The sequence below is a fragment of the Vanacampus margaritifer genome, chromosome 3 (assembly GCF_051991255.1).
Source record: "Vanacampus margaritifer isolate UIUO_Vmar chromosome 3, RoL_Vmar_1.0, whole genome shotgun sequence".
Classification (NCBI taxonomy): domain Eukaryota; kingdom Metazoa; phylum Chordata; class Actinopteri; order Syngnathiformes; family Syngnathidae; genus Vanacampus; species Vanacampus margaritifer.
Genome location: NC_135434.1, coordinates 25,246,557 through 25,263,033, shown reverse-complemented (window position 1 = coordinate 25,263,033; position 16,477 = coordinate 25,246,557). Strand labels below are relative to the sequence as shown.

The 16,477-nt window shown below is 39.4% G+C and overlaps 1 protein-coding gene across 2 annotated transcripts in view; it reads left to right on the top strand.

Annotated features, from left to right (window-relative positions):
• The window catches only part of LOC144049266 (protein crumbs homolog 2-like), a 44,723-nt gene extending 29,090 nt beyond the window's left edge, over window positions 1-15,633 (top strand). For both annotated transcript variants that reach the window (XM_077562032.1, XM_077562031.1), the window contains 7 exons: window positions 2,324-3,277; window positions 4,405-4,946; window positions 5,220-5,385; window positions 6,215-7,076; window positions 8,755-8,871; window positions 9,293-9,419; window positions 9,494-15,633. In XM_077562032.1, the coding sequence (XP_077418158.1) occupies window positions 2,324-3,277; window positions 4,405-4,946; window positions 5,220-5,385; window positions 6,215-7,076; window positions 8,755-8,871; window positions 9,293-9,419; window positions 9,494-9,715 (2,990 nt within the window). In that variant the 3' untranslated portion in view covers window positions 9,716-15,633. The remainder of the gene's footprint in view (window positions 1-2,323; window positions 3,278-4,404; window positions 4,947-5,219; window positions 5,386-6,214; window positions 7,077-8,754; window positions 8,872-9,292; window positions 9,420-9,493) is intronic.
• The last annotated feature ends 844 nt before the right edge of the window (window positions 15,634-16,477 follow it).

Genomic DNA, 16,477 nt, shown 5'->3' with positions numbered 1-16,477 from the left:
ATTGACATTCATTCCTCATAGTTTGGGAGCTTGCAGGTTCATGTGGCACACTTTTCAGTGCCATACTATCTAACCATGAGCACTGTGCTAAATCAGCACTGCCACCTGTCAAAGTGATACCATATACTGTACATTCGGGCTCAACTGCTGCATATGCAGTTTGCATTTATGGCCAATCAGAAAGACAAAATATGTCATTCATTCATTAACTATATTAGACAGAGAGTGTAATGTTAATATGTGCAGTACATGTGGAATAAAATGTGTATATTGATGATATAGAAAGACGTTGACTGCCGGCATCAGTTAGTGTATGTTGTCTGTGTCTCGCAGCTGCTTTTCCCCATGTATTGTAGCAGAAAATGTGCAAATTCAGCAATTTTAACAACGTAATCAAGGACTTTACTTGATTCAAAAAGGAAACCAGTCATGAATCAATAAGAATTCTATGCAATCATCGGTTGAGTTTTTTTTTTTTTTTAATCTTCACATGCCGGTGAGGCTCCCCCTCCCTTGCCTCCCCTGACTGCATGTCCTCAATTATCAATCCAAAATGTGAAGAGCCATTCTGTTTAGACACGGTAAAACTAGTTAACTAGTGGCACAGGTAGTGTACACCACATGCGCAGCTGACTACATCATCCGCAAGGATAAATGCACTTTGCACACACCTTGGAACCCAGCGAGTCTTTTCGCATCCACAATACCAAGCATGTGTGCGTTTCCACCGCCCTATAGCAATGAGGGGATCGCCACTTCAATTGGCCGGCAGTCGGCTACGTTCCAGCCCATATTAGCTCAAACACACCGGCCCAATTCTACCTGTCTTGGAAAAATGGAAAAAACAACCTTCACCCATGCACAGAGTGAGACTGCACTTTCCGCTAGACTTGCACTGTGCACAAAAGTATGTCAGTATGTTTATGCAGTACATTCTTGACGCCAACTGGCTGTTACAATGCAACATCATCTAAATGTGTGCCTCAAGTTGGAAAACTTGAATGAGTGAATCAGTAAAGACGCCAGTTTTCACGTCCGGCCAGCATATATGCATGCATGCATTGATTTTTTTTTTGGAGACAAGTATGATTAATTAATTAATGTATTTATTTATTTATTTACCAGTGTGCAATCGACCAATATTATCTTGGCAATCGACCACTGCTTTATAATCAACATTGGGCAAGTGCTCCTACATCTTTTCTAATATAATACAATGTGTGTGTGTGTGCGTGTGTGCGGTTTATTTTTTATTTCTGTTGGCTTGACTGGACGGCCATGGTTGCATGTAGCCATCGGCCTGCAGTGCCACCTACAGGTTGGTTTCAGAAACACCTGCCACCACCCGGCACCCACAGGCCAGTGCAGGGATCAGGAATGCATTCCTCTTGTCAAATACTGACAGGAGCCAGCTGGAGGCTTATTACTTCACTCGGATGGGCTGTAGACAGTCAGCAGCACAGGGTGTGAGGGAGGGAGGGACAGAGGGATGGAGGAGGGGAAAAAAAGAAAAGGTGGGCAGGGCTGCCCTGTAATCACTCCTGTCTGCTTGCATGAAACATAGTGGAGGGGTAAAGACACTTGTGTTTTTTAGCTTAAGGAGTAAAAAGACACTGTGTGCCACTTGTGCCATCCAGCAGTGTCAGAGTGTGGGCGTGTTGGCGTAAACTCATTGGAACATGAGAGTAAGGAGGTTACTGCTGCTGCTCTGTTTCTGCTGTGGGCTATGGCGGCTGACAGGTACAGCATGGTACAGCACTTTTTAATATGTATTTTTATAGTTTTAAAAATGTGCTTACATTGGAAGAAAAAGCCTTGACATACAGTAATACAAAGAGCTAAATAAATGTTTTTAAATGTGTTAATGCTTTGCTCTTGTGCATTCTAGAGTTTGTGAGGCTACAATATTCCAAAAGTAACCAACCAGCACGCACTATAATAATGGTATGAGAGTCAAAGCCGCAAAGTCCAAAAGTCAATGCCTTTTCATAAAATATAGTTTGGTTAGGAATATTGTAAATTGAATTGACCCAATTGCAACTTCCTCATCTGCCAAATGACAAAATAACGCACTGCGTCAATCGAATCTGCTTAAAAGGCTGCATGCAGGCAAGCTTGTCTCTGCATCTAATTAAGGAAGTCGGATCAGCCACTTTCCAGCACAGTGGCCGATGTTGTTTGATTATCAACTTGCGTTATATGATTAAATTCATTGATGATGTATGGCAATGCCAACTGCTATCATGATGACAGATCGGTGTTTTAGAACGTGACTAAAATGAATGACTAAAATTGTGTGTGTATGTGGTTTTATTTCATGCAGGTGTGCATTGTGAAATGGATATTGATGAGTGTGACAGCAATCCCTGCCAGAATGGTGCCACATGTCAAGATGCTGCCAATGCTTATATATGCCATTGTCCTGAAGCAGAACCTGGCAGGGAGCCATTGGGTGGGCGTAACTGTGATGTTCTCCTGGTTGGCTGTCAGCAGCACCAATGTCAACATGACGGCGTCTGCATGCCTCTGCTGACAGCGTATGGCGAGCATAGCTACACGTGCCTCTGTGGGCCAGGCTGGACGGGAGAACTCTGCAACACCTCCACCACCTTTTCCTTCAACTCTGAGGGCTACGTCCACATGCAGCTGCCTGTTTCTAAAAACATAGCAAGACAAGGTACTGATGACTACAGCTATGGACTCCATATTCAGCTCAGATTCAGGAGCACTTTGCCTGACATGCTTTTGTACCATCGCGGTACCATGGAACACTTCATCTCCCTGGAGTTAGTGCGGGGTTCACTCCGGGCCAGGTTAAAATCGGGCCGATTGCTACAGGTCATTTATCCAGGTCCAGTCAATGACGGCGAATGGTACCGAGTGTCTGTGACTATGGACGAGCGACTGATTATGGTTGTAGAGGGACCCGGCTGTGAGGAAGGATGCCAAGTGAAAAATCAAGTGTACAACCATCTGATCTTCTTCCAGTCAAATTCTTTTCAACAGCTGTATGTAGGAGGAGCACCAAAGGAATATTTGACACTCACGTTAAGTGGGAAGAGTTTCATTGGCTGCATGGAAGACCTTCGAGTTGACTATAAATTGTTGCTGCCTCAGGACCTCATGAGAGAGGAGAACATAGGTTTGGAATTGGGATGTGTCAAAGAAGATTTGTGCCATGATGACCCTTGCAAGCAGTTTGGGTTTTGCGTGGACATGTGGGTTGTGGCCAAATGTCAGTGTCACCGGCCTTACTTTGGAGAAACATGTGAAAAAGGTGAGATTTCATTCGAGTGTGATTTCATACTGCTTTTAATTTAAAGGGACATTCAATGATCCCGGGCGCCATCTAGTGGTGAACTAATAATTCATTCATTAAAAAAAAAAAACGACTTTATGTATAGCAGGGTTCACCAATTCCGGTCCTCGAGTTCCGGAGTCCTGCAGGTTTTAGATGTTTCTGCCCACTAGCACACCTGATTCATATAATCAGCTCATCAGCATGCCTGATGACAATCCTGATCTATAGTATCAGGTGTGTTGGTAGGCAGAAACATCTAAAACCTGTAGGACTCCGGACCTCGAGGACCGGAATTGGTGAACCCGGATGTATAGTATGCAAATAAATGTTTATTTATTTATTTATATAACTGTAGGTCTAGTAATCACTAATTTTATTACATTGAAATGTGTTATTGCGCTGTATTCTCACCTTACTACAGTAGAGCTGCCATGTTTCGCCGCTATCTTCCTGTTACAGATGTCCACCAAAGGACAACGTCGTCAATGTAGTTAGCCCTGGTGGTTCTTGCATCGAGTGTCGAACCCAATGGGTCAATCGCCGCTTATACCTTTCACAGCTGGCGCCTGGAGGTGGTCGTCACTAACTCCTGTGATTCTGGCCCGTCTCTTGTCACTTTCTGCTTTGCTCTCGCAAACTTACAAATACTGTATATTTTTTTTACTAACTCCTCCCACTAGCCGCTCTTGTCAGCCACTCCAGCCTATGGCTCTCGCTAATTCCGGCTCGCTTGGTCTTTCGGCGTCGCTCGCCGGGCTTCACAACTGCTCCCAAGTCGCCGTCACTCGCCGAGATGCTCGTTTGCTCATGCAAAATAAAAATTGGTGGTAGACTTGCGAAATGTGGTCTCTCTGAGCCACCGTAGTGCGCGTGCTCCTGCGTGCTTCTAAAGCTATTTTTTAACCACTAGATGGCGCCAAAGAGTGCGTCTTTAAGCTGTCTGAAACTATCTGTTGAGATTGCTGTTGTAATGCAACTTCAGGCAGTTTAGTTCCCATCTAGTTCCTAAAACAGACAAACCACAGTTTTACTCCTTCCTAAACAGCAGCTAGTATAGTAGCATTATACTGTTTAATGAATCTGTGTAAACATTGTCTTTGTAGAGTACCCATCGTGGACCTTTGGTCATGAGAACACAACAAGCTACGCTGCCTTCAACATCACAGAAACCCATGGAGAAAATTTCACCATCTCCTTTATTATGCGCTCTTTGAAAAAAAATGGCCATCTTCTGCAATTTCGCCGAGAGGAAAGGTCCTACCTGACAATCTACCTGAAGGAAGCTACAGTTGCCATCTACAGTCCTTACACCACACTCTTGTCGGAGGCTAAGTTTGTCACAGATGGAAAAAATAAGTTGGTGACGATAAAAGTAAACTATGGCCATGTTTTCTTCCCCATAGCGGGAAACCATCGTGCCATAGGGAATGTGAGCATTCAGGAAGGGGATGTTGTGTATGTTGGAGGACTCCCTGTTGGTGAAAATGTGAATAACTGGGGTGGAAAATTTAAGGGCTGCCTACAAGACATTCGACTGGATGACAAGCATTTGTCCATCGTGGACCATAAAGAAGAGGTGGAGATGTATCAAGCAACTGCACTGAAGAATGTTCTGCCAGGATGTCAAAGTGACAATTCATGCAAGGTACTGTGTAAAAACTAAGCAGTTTTAATGCAAAACGCCCCACTGGTGCTTTTATTTCCAAGCTGAGGAAAGTGTATTGCAATGTTTCCGTGCACTCTTGACAGTTGGGCTGTGCCTTAACCTAACTGACATTGATCTCGTTGTGAATCCCTTTGATCTGTTTGTTAACTCCTAATCTTCTCTGCTGCTCGTTCTGAACCTCTGCAGTCATCTTGGGTTAGAGCTTTCACAAGTGTGAATCTAATCCATGCACCTGTGTTTATCTGTACGCAGAATGAGCCCTGTGTCAACGGCGGAAAGTGTCAGATCACCTGGAATGATTTCAAGTGTGACTGTCCCATTAACTTCTCGGGACGACTGTGCGAGAAACGTTTGTGGTGTGTCGAAAACCCTTGCTTTGAAGGAGGGCAGTGTGTAGACTTATGGGATGGTTATGAGTGTGAGTCATCTTTTGTCACTAGTTTTGTTCAAGATAAAAGTCACCTGAGGACACATTAGAGAAGGGTTATTTGACATTTAAGGGTATGGATAACCTACCAATTGGATACTATCCAAGGATAGAAATTCAAGTACACAGTAAATGTGACTTTATTTAGAGTGGGACCAAATAGACTCAGTTTAAAGTAATATTTATACTTGGAATAGAGTAAAATAAAGAACTGAAAAAAATAAAATAAAAGTCACTCAAGGGTTGAGGAACAAACTCACGATCTTTAGCCACACTACCACCTGAGCTATGCCGCACCTACTGATTGCTTTAGACCTTGGTCTCGTCTTACAAAGATTCCAGTTGGCACGAGCGATATACTAACCCACAGCAGGAGCCGCATGGCTCAGGGAGTAGATTGGCTGGCTCCCAAACTGAAGTTCGTGAATTTTGTTAAAAAAAAAAATTTTATTCTTTATTTTATTCTCTTTCAAGTGTAAATATTACTCTAAAACTGAGTCTATTTGGTCCCACTCTAAATAGAGTCAAATTTACTCGACAGAATTCATTGTGTAGAGTTTTTTTGTTGTTGTTGTTTTTTGTCTTTCAGGTGAAAGTCATTCTGCAATGACTAGATGACTAGAGTCTTAATACAATTGGTGTCAGTATAAAAACCATAACTAGTGGTCAATGATACCAGAATGGGAAAAATACATTAGAAAATAGCTATGCTATGAAGGGCCCAAATTTAATACTTTACTGTCTAAAATTGCTATTCTTCACTCAAAGTCAAGTCAATTATTTCATAGGATCTAAAACTCATTATCTTTGCTTCCCACAGGTTTGACTGAAGCCATTTTCCAGGACAATGCTCTCGAGTATTTTGCCAACAGCTCCCTGTTGAGCTCAGTAACAAACATCACGATGGACATTAGAACACGAGATGACAATGGTATCTTGTTGCGGGCCGAGAACCGAGCTGAGGTGTTCTGTTTAGGTCTCCTTAATTCCACACTTCTGGTCAAAATGGACACTGGGACAAGTGCAGACTTGCTAGCCTTTACCAGTGACAGGGCCATCGCAGATGGAGCGTGGCATCGCATCCAGTTGGTCATGATTGACCCTGCGCAGTCAGTGTCCCGATGGCGTCTCACTGTGGATGGGCAGACAGCGGGTTCTAGCCTTGGAGTTGGCGGCCACCTTAACTTCCTTAATGCTACCCAAATTTGGCTGGCAGAGAAATATTCTGGATGTTTAGGGGAAGTGCGAGTCGGTGGAATCTACCTGCCAATGTTCAGTGTACCAAATGCCCCTCAGACAAGTCATTTCTCCAGACTGAGTGGACATGAGCCTATCTTGGGATGCAAGGGTGCCCCAGTTTGTGACCCTCAGCCGTGTTCCAACGAGGGTGTGTGCCAGGACCATTTTAACGAGTTTAACTGCAGCTGCATACCAGGATGGGAGGGAGAACTATGTGAGGCCGAGATCAATGAATGCTCCTCTGGACCCTGTGTCTATGGGACATGTAAAGATCTTCTGGCAGACTACCAATGTGACTGCGAGCCTGGATATATAGGAATAAACTGTCAGGAAGAAGTGGATAACTGTTTGGAGTTCAGCTGCTTGAATGAGGGGACTTGCGTGGAAACAAAGGTTACTCATACCTGTGTATGTCCTCCTGGATATGTGGGCAAACGCTGTCAGTAAGTCGATCATCTTTATATAATTTTAGAGCACGTTAGACTGTGATAGCATATCAGACTTTTTAAATCTTTTTTACTGTCATCAATCATTTTGGACTTCATTTATCATAATAATTTATAGCATTAAATGGCTTATTATGCTTGGTCATTAGCTACTGTTTTAGCTTAATTGCTACCAAGTAACTTGGGCAGAGTACTAAACCAATAGAGTTTTCCCTTCTAAAAATCCAGCTCAATTAAGATAGTGCTACACAAATGTTGATCATAATAGTTTTTTTTATTTTATTTTAACTTTTCTGCTTGTGTCCCAAGGCATACCATTGTCTTTTACCAAATGTTAACATTGTCCAACATGAAGTATTGGCATGCAGACAAATTCCTTTGGAAACTTAATTTCATATGTACAAACAAACTATCAAAAACTATGAAAGCTTTAAAATAGTAATAGTATGCTCTGTTCTGGGGTGTTGGTTGGAGGCATGTAACGATATTCAAAAATTACGCTATGATATCATCTTTTTTTGAAGCTCACATTACGATAATTATTACAATATTGTGGGGAGGTTGGCAATATTAAAAAAAAAAAGGTCACAGTATTGTAAAAAAAAGAGCTCATACAAAAATAAAAGCACAATATTGTGCTTTTGTAGATAACAATGCATATAAATAACCTACAATCTCTAATAACACTTAATATTGGGGCACTTAATTGCTAATGCACGCACACATTGAGTTCCCCCACATATTGACTCGGTTCACAAACATTACGCTCCCCTTCATGTGACAATTAGCCTGGATTTTAAACACAGAAGGGCTAAAACATCCCTTATGAAAATTAAACGGCACTAAAAACTAGCCACCAGGGGGTACTAGAACTGCAGAAATGCAAATCAACCTGCCTTTTTTTTAATCAGATGTGCTGCTTTTAAAATGGTGACATGACAATGACAATATTATGGCAGTTTTAATATCACAATATCACAATTTTGTTGTTATCGTTACATCCCTTGTTGGTTGACTGCTGGTTTATTCATAAATTACATAGAAAATAACTCATTATAACTGAATTCCAGTCAATAGGGTCAAAACAACATAATCTAGGAAGTTAATAATTAATCCGTGTGACCTCTGCATAGTGGCACACAGCAACTTGTATTATTAATATCCATTTCTACTAATTTATTTGTAAATATCAGATGCGTATGTAGCCCCTTCAGACCCTTATTTTTTTCTGCTGTGCAAAATGTCTTTATTTTTGCTGATTTTGACTCTTTTCCTACATAAGAACAACATGGATTGTTTTATAAAAAAAAAAAATTTGGGGTGGGGGGGGAGACATCTCATGTTTTTAGCTGTTATAGTGGACGCCAGGATAATATGGTTGGAACGTGTTGTAAACTTTTAAGATTATAAGCAACATCTTTAACATGAACATCATGCAAATCAACTTGCGATTGTGATTGGTTAGTTAAGATCCAATCATAAATAAGAAGTGTTGACATCATCCAAATGATGTGTTTTATTGGTTTGGACACGCGAACATGTCATGTCCAGTGCAACCATCTATGGGTATGAAGAGGATAAAATAACAATAAGTTCATTTGTCAGGAAGCATCAAGCTTTGAAGTCACCATTCAGTGTGGTAAAGACATTTGCATTCTATTTCTGTGCCCAACAGGCGGCGATTCCCTCCAGTGGCATGTGATGCCAAAACAGAGTGCCTTAATGGAGGGGTTTGCATTGGGGGGGATACTGGTGGCAACTGCACCTGCAAGCCAGGTTACGCTGGCACCAGGTGAGAGTCTCACACATATTCACACAATACACCTGCTTAGCTGATCTATCTGAACTGAACTGTATTCTTGTAGAAAGTCACCACTCCAATCATTTAAATTTATTTATATCATTTTTATATAGCCTAGCCTTTTGCAGTCAAAATCTGATTGTAGGCAAAAATGTAAAAATGGTAGTTGCTACCACAGTATATATTTTTTTTAAACCAGGGGAGTTTCAAGGACACATTATGTAGAGTTTGCATAATTGAGGTTAAAATACCTATTTTTTTTCTCAGCACACAAAACAAAATCTCTCCAAACATGCTGTTGAGAGAGGCTTAGACAGTCTCATCATGTCAGGTCAGGAGAATGTTTGTGAGAGCTGCTGGTGAAGGTATGTGTCACTTGGTGTTGTATTAAAGCCCTGCTGATGTCTTTCAGGTGTGAGACAGAAATAGACGAATGTGAGTCCAATCCTTGTCTAAATGGTGCCTCCTGTCTAGACAGACTCAACCACTTCCAGTGTGTATGTGTGCCAGGCTATAGTGGCACACTGTGTGAAAGCAACGTAAGTCTTTATATATATTCATATTTATAAATCTGGATATTTAAAAAAAAAAGTATTATCATGTCCTCTTGTAGAAAAAGGAGCAAAAGGAGAGGATCCCTTGGCTGGTGGTCACCATCCCCCTTACCACATTATGTGTATTACTCGCCATCCTAGTGATCTTTTTCCTCATTATGACGGCCCGGAAGAAGCGCCAGTCAGAGGGCACCTACAGCCCCAGCTCACAGGAGGTGGCTGGAGCCAGGTTGGAGATGGGCAGCGTCCTCAAAGTGCCCCCTGAGGAGAGGCTAATCTGAGACTCAGCCTTGTATTAGAGGTTGTGTGGAACTGTAGTAGAGTGCAGAATACCGATGCTCTGAAAGACCTTGCCCTGCCGCTCGCCCCCACAAAAAAACGAAAAAAGACCCCCCAAAAAAAAAGACAATAAATCAGGGGAGTGTCTCATGGATCTAAATATCTGATGCTCTACCTTGGAAAAACTAGTGATGTTTAAAATCCAGATCTGGATAAGGTAAAAGCCGATCAGAAGAGAGAACATGACAAAGACGTGTTTGCAGAGATGTGAAAAGTCGCAAAGACAATCTCAATGAATGAATTGGACTCAGATTTTGGACACAATTAATAAGTGGTTTCATCAGCAAGGAAGAAAATGCCCTGCATGTCAAAGAGAGTAAATTAATTGCTTCTAAATATATATAAAAAAAAAAATCAGCATCTGGTTCAAAATATGTGTCCTGACCAACCCGATCACAAGTGGATAATTATCTTTAGTTATTTATTACACAACATCCATAGTCCATGGTATGTTGTTCACAATGTTTTTAATGCATACATACATACTAAGTATACATATATGAAACTACAGGTAATAACTTTGAAACTAATAGGTTTAAATTGAGATTGTAGACTACCTTTTGTCTCTAGCGTTTAAATGATTAAAGTTGGCCCAGTCTACTCTTTAAATTGTCCGTAACAAAAGAACATTAACAACTTCAATTGTGATTAATTGTGGATGAATATTAATTACTTTTTTTTTGTACTTAAATAGTATCCCACATTGTAAATTTGGTAGAGTAAATTTTATTCAAAAAATAATATATTTGGTCCCAGTCTACACAGAGTAAACTTTACACTTGGAAGAGAGCAAAACATAAAAATAAATAAGTTTTCTTTGATCCTTCCTCGGGTCTCCTGACAACCTCACGAGACACTGCCAAGTGTAAAGTTTACTCTGTTTAGTCTGGGACCAAATACAATCTTTTTTAGAGTAAAATTTACTGTAAGAAATGTACTGTGCATGAAGACATTTTAGTATTGAACACCAGATATTGATACTGCATGTAAAATTATCTCAAGCATCTTCAATATTATTTTGATGCTACACTGGTTTAAACAAACACTAATGTACAACCTGTAAGATGTTTGGCCTAAATTACTACATATTAAGTAATATTGATGCTATGATTGTAAAGAGACAAGCAAGTTGCAGGTGAAAGATCAGTATTATTGAATATGGATTTAATTTTTAGTCTCAGAGGTCAGATCACATTTGAAGTTGAAGGTTAAATTGGTATACTTTTTTTTTGTTAGTAAGCACTAAAATTACACTTTATTGCTTCTATGAAGCTCAAACAGTTGCTACTCTGTAAATAGAAAAATGCATTTTCACATGATTTTGTGCGACTTGGCGTTTTCTACCCCTATACTTTTAGTGTGTGACATTTAAAAATATATATATTTAGAAAACTGATAATGTAATTTTTTTAAGCACAAGTTTGAATATATTCCAATTGAGATCGGATGACTCAGGATGCATAATTATGCCAGGTCTGAACATGCTAATCGTTTGAACTACGACTTAAGTGACACTGGATTTTTGTTTGGTGTTTGTCCACTTTACATGGGATTAATGTACGTATTTGTATGAGCAGTGAGCAAAAGACCAATATGCACGAAAATCAAGGATGTGAAGGTTTAGCGGTTATCACAGCCAAAAATACATTTCCTTGTTCCAACCATGTATGGTTCCTTTTTACGTGATATGGTGTGACAAAATGAGAAGACTGAAAGGCGCTTAACCAGGCATAACGTTGACCATTTTCACAGTACAACAATTCAATACATGAGCTATATCAAATATTATCCCTATACACAGCAACACATTTTACATGATTACTTGACATTTGGTAGTGTCAATCAAAACTGTGCGTCATTAACTTTGTTAAGCCAGATTATTTAATATAGCTTTTGTAATCAATGTCATTTGCAAGTAGTCTTAATGTTGTGGCTGGTCAGAAACACATTGCCTGCCTCAAAATAGCCACATTATTCTACATGAGTAGAAGACATGATGCACATTGCTTTTCATAATTCAAAACAGTTTATAGGTGTCTGCGACGTGTGAGCCAAAATACCCCAAGTATGAAGAATTAGATGACCCATTTTAGACTGAGGGACAGCTCTGTCTCATGCAAATGAGCCACTGCTCTCCCAATGGAATTGAATCGTTTACTTGGAACCTTTCAATGTCTCTTTGTTTGTTTGTTTGTTATGCATTATGCTCAATGAGAACACACATTTGTTTTTGTTGCATGTAGATAGATTAGAGGTTCCCCTTCCACTGATTTTTTTTTTTAATTTTGCAAATATGCCACATCCAACAGAAACGTCTGTCAAAAAAAAAAAAAAAAACTTGGTGTGAACTTATCCTCTGAATGACATAGATAAGTGGGGGAGACCGGGGCTAGTTGTATCATGGTTAAGTTGTCACATTAGAATTTTCTTCTCCACCAGAGGGCGCAACAAAAAAGTGGAATACTAGTTTTCTTTGTATAAATGGCCAGGGGTTGTGTACTGTCTGAGAAGAGAATAGCACATTGTCAGCTGACATGAGTGCCAGTTATCTGTTTTGCACAACCCAAAGAAAAAATAATTCAACTTAATATATTTTGAAACATGTGTCATACATAGACAAATTCTCGCAGAAAATCAAGTGGAATTGCTAGAGGAGAGATTCAGGCATTTAGTCATGCCTCAGTCACTGCTCTATTTTAAACTAACTTTAAGCAAGAGCAAAGTATTAGCCAACATGGTAGTTTGGGGCAACTTGTCTCAGTCATTTTGGGGTTTGTTGTCACATATGCAAAGAATGGGCCAATGAAAATCGCACCCATGGCAACTCGGTTTATGTATGCCAGAATTGTTTTTTATATGAGTCTGAAGAGTGAGGAAATTGTCAGGTTTTGTTTCATTGTTTAAAAATGAAAAAATTTACCAGTTGTTGGAACTACATTATGCCCACGTCAGGACTGGTTTAAGTTTCACGATGAACCATCCATCCATTAACTGAAATGTTGTTGTTTTTTTTAATTAAATTTAATCTCAAATTTCCAGTTTAAGGGAGGGAAAACAGGCATTGGGGCTGAGAGCTATGCCAGCAGTTCCTTGGGACTTTAATGTATTTCATAATATTTTATGTTAAAGTTTGCTCAATGACTATATGGTACATTTTCTAGATCAATGATAAACAATTTCTCTGGTTGTAAAAACAAACAACAACAACAAAAAGGAGAATAAGGATATTTTTGACACAAAGTATAAAAATGACATGAATACAAAAAATATACCTAAGACATTGGTCTTTCATCTGGTATACATTTTGTTTATTTATGATGTATTAATTCCAAGAAATAGATAAAAGTATAAAAAAGTGACACAACTAGCCCCAGTCTCCCCTGCATACTGTCTGAAAATCTCTTGTGCTTGACTTAAACCTCTAAATGATCCCTCAGAACACATTTAGCTGGTTTTAATCTTCCAACGTGTCTTAAAACTGGAATTTGTGAAGGAAGGTTTTGAATACACACACGATGACGCAACATATGTGTAAAGAACTGCTGTTACATGACTCCAGGGGGAGCCTTATGTGGTTATCATTAATTGATGTATGTACATATGCTATAAATGCTTCGTTAGTTTTTTTCCGCTTTATGTTTGTGTGTGTGTGTTGTTTGTAATATGTAGCATTTCCTGTCTTTTCAAATTTTTGTAACATACACAAAGCCAGTGGTATTTAAAGGCACTGTCCGGAGTTTTGACCATTTCTGTTTGTAATCAAACCGTTTCTGTTTGTAAACAAACAATTCAAAACGGACCCCTCCCATGGTTCAACCCATACGAGCTCAACGTTCACGCCCCTTGCCTCTGACCGGCTGCATTCAGCCAAGCAAGCTGCGAGAGTGAGCGACGAGGTATCTTGCAAATGGTCACATAACTGATCTGAGACAGGGATAATAGTTTAAAACGACATTTGCCATGTAAAATGGTGAAATAATCAGGACAAGTGTGGAGCTAACAACAGTTTTCAAGAACAAAACAGCAGGCTCAACTACAAAACGAAAGCCAATAGCGCTCGTAGCTTCCCCTTCACGGCCCGTCCAGAGCGTCAGAAACTACCCAACCCGCAACCCACCCCCAAAGGTTGCTACAGCCTTTTGACTTAGCTTCACTTATTGCCAGGTGTAAATATAAGGATATTAAAAAAAGTTCGACCCTCGTTCTATATTGCTGAGTTACCCTTGTCAATATGATTTAACCTAGCATGACGCTAAATCAGCAAGCTAACATTTTCTTTTCCGTTTTGGCACTTACCTGTCGAATAGCAAGCAGCCCAACTCTGCGTCACTCTTCAGTCCAAGCCGCTCCTTCAGAGCACGGAAGCGGGTAAATGCCAAGCCAAGATTTACTCTCGTTTTCGACCGTGCATTATCCGCTGCACGTTTTGTTGTGGTATACTTTATTTTTTTCACTCGAGTCACTCAACTCATCATCCCGTCTGCACCCGGGGTGCCCCCCACCCCCCCCCCCCCAGTCACCCCCCGCTCTGCGATTGGCTGGAGAGTAAACAACTGTCTGTACACTGTGAGCGTCCCGCTGCTGGCAAAACAAACACAAAATGGCAAAATCCAGGCTGGGTGGGGGGAGGTTGAGGACAAAATCACCACCCTACATTAACAGAAGCCCAGAGGTGTAGATTGAGAAGAAGTTAATGTTTAAACATCTTGTTTTTAAGAAGTGTTTATTTTTTAGTCAAAACGTTGAACTGTGCCATTATTTGAAAGACTCATGACAGAGATCTAACATTGTCACATCTCACTGCCACAGTTCATTTATGAGAAAGAACACATTATCGTACATTTTCTTTTCTTTAGAGACTATTTTTTGGAATTAATGACATGGGCATATACGCATACTATACACAGGTCAATCCTGGCATTATTTACTTTTACAGTAAATAGTTGCAAATCCGTCTTTCCATAAATCAGCATGGAGCATGGGTGCAAATCCCTTAAATTACTGAAAGTGATGTTTGTTAGAAGACGGATGTAATTTTTCCAAGTGGTTGTTTGTGTTGGGTATTCTCACTAGCCAACTTCATCCACCCAACTTTCCTCTATATGAAGTGATCCATCATTTTACTTGTATCTCTACCATATACAATAACTTGTTGTTTACTCCTCTTGACTTTAAGAAGGCATCATTATTATGAAGGTATTGTGATTACGTACTGTAGTTCCCTTGAAAAATGCCTAAAGGGACTGTGCAGGTCTGTCTTGTGTATAATGAAATGCAAGTTCCGCCTACATGTTTTCAAACATCCTGTGTTATTTTTTTCTGTGGTATTTATTCCTGTTCAACTAAAAAAAAATACAACTGCCTCATCCCATATACACATCAAGTTTAAGTCTGTTACCGTTGTAAAGTCAAACACTGTTCTACAATATACAGGAACATGTAATTAGGTTATTAATGTACATTAAGGTAGTGATGTCCCACTGCAGTCGTTTTGTCAGTGTTGCACAATGTATAGTGCAATTCAAATTTGGAAGTGTGAATCCAAAGTATGGTTTGTACCACTTGTAAATTTGTTTTGCAAATTGTAAATTTCAGCACCACATTAACTAAATGTGTCAAACTAATCGGAAAGATTTTACTTATGCTTTCATTTAGATTGACCATTTCAGAAGGTGAATAGCTCAATGGTTCAGGAAGCTACTGGCCACCAGAAATGGTCAATCCCAAAAATCGATAGTCACACATACCGTATGTATATTTGGAATTGTTGCTCTGTGTGACCAAAATGAAATGTATGTTTACAACACATTGATGAAGGAATAATAAAAAATAGTGATTGCCATTTGTGGTTGCAATACGACTATTGAGAGAACTTCTTCTTCTTATGCAACAAAATGAGAATTTCAAAAGAAACATTTTACAATGTCCCACTTTTTTTAACAGTTCATTTTGAGTTGATGGATTGAACAAAACAAGAGATAACTGATAAAGAAAAAAAAAGGTTTTATCTTTACTTTTTTTTTAATGGGTGTTTCTTATTTGAATATCAGCCAATTGTATTATAGGACGACACAACTGGCAAAAACGTTTTGTTCTGAACAACAGTTTCAGTTAATTTACAAATAGTAATTTTAAAAATAGGGAAATTATCTTTTGGGACTCTATGTCAAGTTTCCCAGGTTACAGGCTGAATTGTTCGGAAGATTTATTTATGTATTTATTTATGTATTTATTTATTTTCTCTTTAAATCCATTAGACAAGTAAATATTGTTTTTATAGAATTCTAGGTTGAGGGGTAGACAAGAGAAACAATTACACATTGGAAAGAGAATAAGTCCAATATTAATTTACTTTGGAATACCCCTTTTCATTATTTTGATCAACAGAATATGACCAGTTTGATCAATAAAACATTAACACAGCAAATGGTACACAAGAGAAAAAGACGGTATACTCTGGCAAAGATAACTGATACATTTTCTAGTTCTGCATAAACCTGCAATATTTCTGCATACAAATATCATTAACAGTGATGTTTACTGTTAAGCTGTTTAGCCCGCGGTAAAAAAAAAATAAAAAATTAAAAACATTAATGTTTAATGTATGTTTAATATGCATGGTTTTGGAATAGGGGAGGAATCCCAAGCACTAACTGGGGTTACTAGTTTCATAAAGTTTTCAAAACTGTGATTGATATTAGTGA